At 33.0% G+C, this 5,573-nt stretch overlaps 1 protein-coding gene across 1 annotated transcript in view; it reads left to right on the top strand.

The window, feature by feature from the left end:
* The window catches only part of LOC117173032 (odorant receptor 82a-like), a 27,878-nt gene extending 23,184 nt beyond the window's left edge, over positions 1–4,694 (top strand). Inside the window, exons 10-11 of the mRNA XM_033361391.1 lie at positions 4,325–4,457; positions 4,545–4,694. Of these exons, the coding sequence (XP_033217282.1) occupies positions 4,325–4,457; positions 4,545–4,598 (187 nt within the window). The 3' untranslated portion in view covers positions 4,599–4,694. The remainder of the gene's footprint in view (positions 1–4,324; positions 4,458–4,544) is intronic.
* Positions 4,695–5,573: the final 879 nt, after the last annotated feature.

Genomic DNA, 5,573 nt, shown 5'->3' with positions numbered 1-5,573 from the left:
GCGAGAAAAAAAAATCTCTTTCATCACGACAACGCCCGAGTTCACACATGCTTCGTTTCAATGGCTAAAATTGAAGAACTAAAATTCGAATTGGTCGAACACAAAGCGTATTCACCAGATTCAGCCCCCAGTGACTTTTTCTTATTTCCAAACTTGAAAAAATGGCTCGGTGAACAGAGATTTCCAGACAACGTAGACGTCATTGCCTCTGTAAGTGCTTATTTTAAGGAACTTCCGGAAACGCACTTTTCTGAAGGATTAAAAAAACTTGAAAAGCGATTGACCAAGTGTATAGAGCTCCAAGGAGATTATGTTGAAAAATTAAAAAAAATTTACCCAAAAAAAATTGTTTTTATACTTCATTCTAAGGACTTATTGAACTACCCTCGTATAATTTGAAATTGTTTCTTTTATCACGCAGATACTAACGTTTTGTTACACCAAAATATGTTTTATTCAAGTTATACAAGAAACTGGACGTGAAATATAAAATTATGGCGAATACAGTATATTACATCGGTCCAAATAGTGCATACAAATCTTGTATTTCTTCTACTACTTACCACTTCCACGCGCGCGTGGAAACAATTGTAAAATCGCATCGCTAATAAGTGGACCAATCAGCTGTTCTCACTGAAAGGCAGTCCGCCTTCCAATGAAGTGATGGAAACCAGTGAAATTTCTCCTTATTTTTCGATAAACGGGACCCATTAATTTCAGAAGCCTTGTAATAAACGGGTCTTGACTGCAGTGGAAACCAGTTTTGGGTAGTAACTCGTTAAAAGTAACGAAGTTACTTTAAAAGTTAAGTTCCTTGTAGCGTTTTCAGTAACTTCGTTACTTTTCGAAAATAGTAACTGTAACGTAACTTAGTTACTATTTTCCCGGTAACTGATAAAATTTTTTAAGTTACTTTTTTCGTTACTTTATATTTTTTCTGTATTTCTTTCTTTTGATTGCTATTATACAAAGGACGAGAAATTTAAAAATTGCGCGCGTCGAGGAAACAAAAGATGATCGATTTCGCACTTGCGCGCTGGTTTTCATCTGCTTAGTAAACAAGCAATCTTTCATTCTGGACCAGACTCTACCCCAGCGATTCCCAAACTTTTTATGCACTTTCTGGGGAGCGGCAGGGGCCCCACCCTCAAATTTTTTCACAATACTGGAACCCAAGTGAGACACTGGACGCTAGTCGTTCGTGCTCGGTTGCTTGCTTCGCTGACCTTTTCGTTGTTAGAGAATTAGAGCCGGTTGAGAATAATGAAAAGTTGATTAAATATTAATCAATATAATTTTAATAAGTTCCGTTAGATTTGTTAGATTATCAAATAAATGTTAAAAAAAGGTAGAAGAAAATCGGATAATAACTTCAAGAGTTATCGCACTTTTGTTGCATTCACAAGATTTGTAAATATTTAATTTATTAGTTCGGATATTAACCGATTTTCAAAAACTTTGTTTTCATTTTCTTTAAATTATATAACGCAATTTATTCAGCTAATTAAAATTTAATTGAGCAAAGTCTTTATAATTTCAGTTATTGCAAGTTCATAACAATGAAAGGGTCATTCGTGGTAGGTACGCGAAAGTCGAGGAAAGTAGCCTTCTGCTCGCAGCGGGGAGCCTGCCTAGTAGCCTGCCTAGCTGCCTGGCCCGGGGTGGCGTCCCCCTGTTGGCGGCAGCCTCATCGGCCGGCGGCACTAGTTTGGGAATCGCTGCTCTGCCCAACCGCCATGGTTGCGTTAGTTTCCCTTCCTCCGTCGTAAATTTTATCGCTGTCGCACTCAGTCGCACTTCCATGATACCAACCTTACTTACACAGCAAATGACAGCTTGACAAAAGAAAACGCCGGTTAACGTGACGAAAAAATGCGGACCAAAATATATTTTTTATTCAGGATATTCTAATTTGTAATTCTAATTACATGATATTAATTTATTAAATTATTAATGATTACTATTAACTTGGTTGATGTCATTCTTTTGAGCACAAATTTGAAAAAAGATCTCATATGCATATTTTAAAAATAAACAAACTTTTTAAACCTTATATTCGTTGCTTCGTTTGATTTCTTTTGAAATTATACTTTACAAAGAAACCAATGCGAAAACCAAATAAAAATATATAAAGAATAATTCTTTTGACTTCATGAATAATTTTTTAATTTTTACATTGTCTTCTTTACTTTGATTTAATTTTTAATTCAATTATCTAGAAGTCATCCGGATATTATCTGGACGCCATCTTTTACCTCATCTTAATGTTCTGTGTCACCGTCTGATGGCCCCTTGCTTCTTCATATTTTACCATTGAGTTGGTAGAGTCTGTCTTGGATATATTGCTTCAAGTGAATTCGAAACTTCGAAATTGAGTTTTGTCTGATTTTAAAATTTTGAAAAAGACCGATAATACTGTGCGACAAAAATAACGGCGAAGAAACGAAGAATTCTGCTGATCTAGTGATTAAGGGCATGTGATACTTACAGTTTCAACGGCTTTTTTCCACCGAAATGAAAATTTTTAAAAACTGAATTCGGAGATGCTATAAAATATCATAACGGACGTCCTCGGACTCTTTTTTGAGAGATAATAACAAAAAAAATGTATTGTGCTGAATACAAATTTTATTCATATGCATTATTTTGAGGTTACGTCGTTTTTCATCTCTACCTTTCCGATAATCTGGAAATTATTTATGAAATAAATTTTTTTGATTGCCTGCAAACAAGGTTAGTTCCGGGAGATTAATTACTATGTTTATTTGAAGCCCAAAGTTTTCGACCAAAAATATTGTGTAGTTTGAAAGTAACGCTCGGGTGAATTGTAACACACATAACCTCGAAATATACACGCACGTTGTTAGTAATATCAAAAATTTTTTGATGAAAAAACACAAAAAAAAAGTGTGTGGGAACGTCCGTTAGCATGTTCGCTATCATTTCCCAAATTTTTAAGGTAAAATATTTATTATTCTAGAAAAAAAGCCGGGGGAACCTAAAACTGGTAAAATCAACAATTTTCTGAGTATCACATGCCCTTAAATTGTTTGAACCACCAAAATGTGTGATTCCGAGAATTCTAAGTGGTTACGTTTTGAAGTATAATGCGGTTGTTATAGATATTAGTTTATTTAGAGATTATTATGATTCCGAATATTATTCGTTAAAAATATTTGATAGATGAAATTTTTTACTACTTTCATGGAAATCCGTTTAACATAGTATATAGAATGAAAATAAAATTGATAATTTATATCGCCCTTTCAAAAAAATTTCTTTAACAAAACATTTCAGTATGCCAAAATTTCATCACCTCCAACTCCGGCGAGTTTTGAACCAAACTTATTTCAATTTTTCGGGTGAATTATTATTCAGTAACACCTAACCTTAATCAATATTTTTTTATAATCAACGTTAAGTGTAAATGTTTGTATTTCGCTGATTGATTCTTGGGTGCACTGTGAAAATTGAGCCACAAAAATAGTCGTAACTTAAGGGCATGTGATATTTTGAAAATTATCGAATATACCGGTGTAAGATTTCAACGGTTTTTTTCCTACAATAGAAATGTCCTCTTAAAAATTTGGAGAATGATAGCGAACATTGCAACGGAAGTCCCCGAACTCTTCTTTTGTGAGATAATTATAAACATTTTATTTTGCTGAATTTTATTCAGACTAAAAAATTAGGCGAGGGGGGGGATATGAAAAGTAAGCCAGTAGCAGATCCAGTATCAAGCCAAACACTGGCTGAACTCTTGTGTCGATTTCTAATCAGCATTTAAAATTAGTATGTTATCAGCAGTACGCTAATCGCTGGCAAAACTCCGGTGCCAGTGTTTCACAAGTAATGCATATTGCCCCTAAGCCAATAGTAGACCAGTATGATGCCAACCGTTGTTTGAACTCTTGTGTCAGTATTTGACCAGTAATACGTATCAGTACTTCGCCAGGAGTATGTCAGTATCACTCCAACCATTGGTGGAACTCCTGCGTCGGTATTTCGCATGTGGTGACCGTCAGTACTGGGCCAGTTATAAACCAGTATGGGGCCAACCGTTGGCGGAATTCTTGCGTCAGTATTCTATCAGTAATTAATCTTCATTACAACTGGCGCGGTATTGTGCCAGTTAAATAAAAAGAAATTAAATGAACTTTATTGTGATGATACGTAATTTAATACAATACATATATTTTTTAAACTTGAAAATCTGATAAAAATTGATTTATTCAGAGGCAGTTTATCTTTTCTTGGTAGAAAAAGCAAAAAATATGAATACTTAAAGATTAATTATTAATATTTTTATACTAAATTTTTTCAGATACAATACAAATTGGTACGTAATGCCTCAGAAGCAAAAAAAGCTGTTGTTGATGATGATGTTGAGGAGCATAAATGATTGTCATGTGACAATTGGAAAATTCCTAATTTTAAATAATGAAACTTATAGTAAAGTAAGACATTGCCAAACTTTAATTAATTTTTTTTCTCACATTGTTTAATATTATGATATAAAAATATATTTATTTTTATTATTTAAGCTGATGAAGACCGTTTTCTCGTACCTGAGTGTTTTAATGTCTGTACGCGAATAATAAATTTTATTCTAATGGTATTGTAAATGTATAATAATATGGATTTAGTAGAAATGAGCAAATACTTATTTATCTTAATAAATCATTCTACCAAGAGTTTTTCTTCTTCTGCTTTATCCTTTAGATTTTAGAAAATACCTACTAGAAAAAGAGGGAACGAAAAAGCAATTTGAAGATTAAATAAAATCTCTCAAGAATAAGCGTATCCATACAAAGGAATGTAGTTTTTATTTGCCCAATAATTTAGTAGTCTACTGACATAATGAAATATAAAGTTTTTTTTTAATTAGACTTATTCTAATTAGGAAATTCTAAATAATTCGATTATTTTTTTAAATGGGCTCACGAAATAAATGTTCTCAGTAGTTAGTTTATCTCAGATATTTCTTGCTATATAACTTTGAAAAATGTAAAATTATTGGAAATGATAGAAAACGCATTTTCAAAAAATAATTTGTTTATAAGATTTTCTTTCGCTTATTTCACCATGATTAAATATCTCTATGTCAATCTATACAGCGTAGGCGATTTCAACCATTTTCCTACTTTTCACGAGCACCGGGAACGTCAATTAGAAAAATGGGTATTTTTTCGCCATATTTGTTTAATTGTAAAAAATTGAAAACTCTATTAAAAAATCAGACTCTGCTTTAAAATGTTATCAGATTTTTTAAAAAATTTTCTTCGTCCCAATCTGTTAATATTTGCGAGTCGTACAATATATTAAACCAAGAAAGAAAATTTTGCCCCACTGTGAACCGACCATAAGGACCCTTTCCGTTTTCTTTAACCTAAAAATACACCTACTTCTGGTTGCAGCTGGAATATGACTATTATGCCGATACATTCAGTTTGAGTCATAGTCTTAACTCTCACGCAAATCTGAAAATGGTAATTTTAGATCCTACATTAGAGAAACGTGAATATCTCCTAAACTAGAAATGGCCATTATGGCTGTTTTAATGTGGACGCCCA

The sequence above is a fragment of the Belonocnema kinseyi genome, chromosome 5 (assembly GCF_010883055.1).
Source record: "Belonocnema kinseyi isolate 2016_QV_RU_SX_M_011 chromosome 5, B_treatae_v1, whole genome shotgun sequence".
NCBI lineage: Eukaryota > Metazoa > Arthropoda > Insecta > Hymenoptera > Cynipidae > Belonocnema > Belonocnema kinseyi.
Note: the sequence above shows the minus strand (reverse complement) of the source record. Positions and strands in the feature narration are given on the sequence as shown.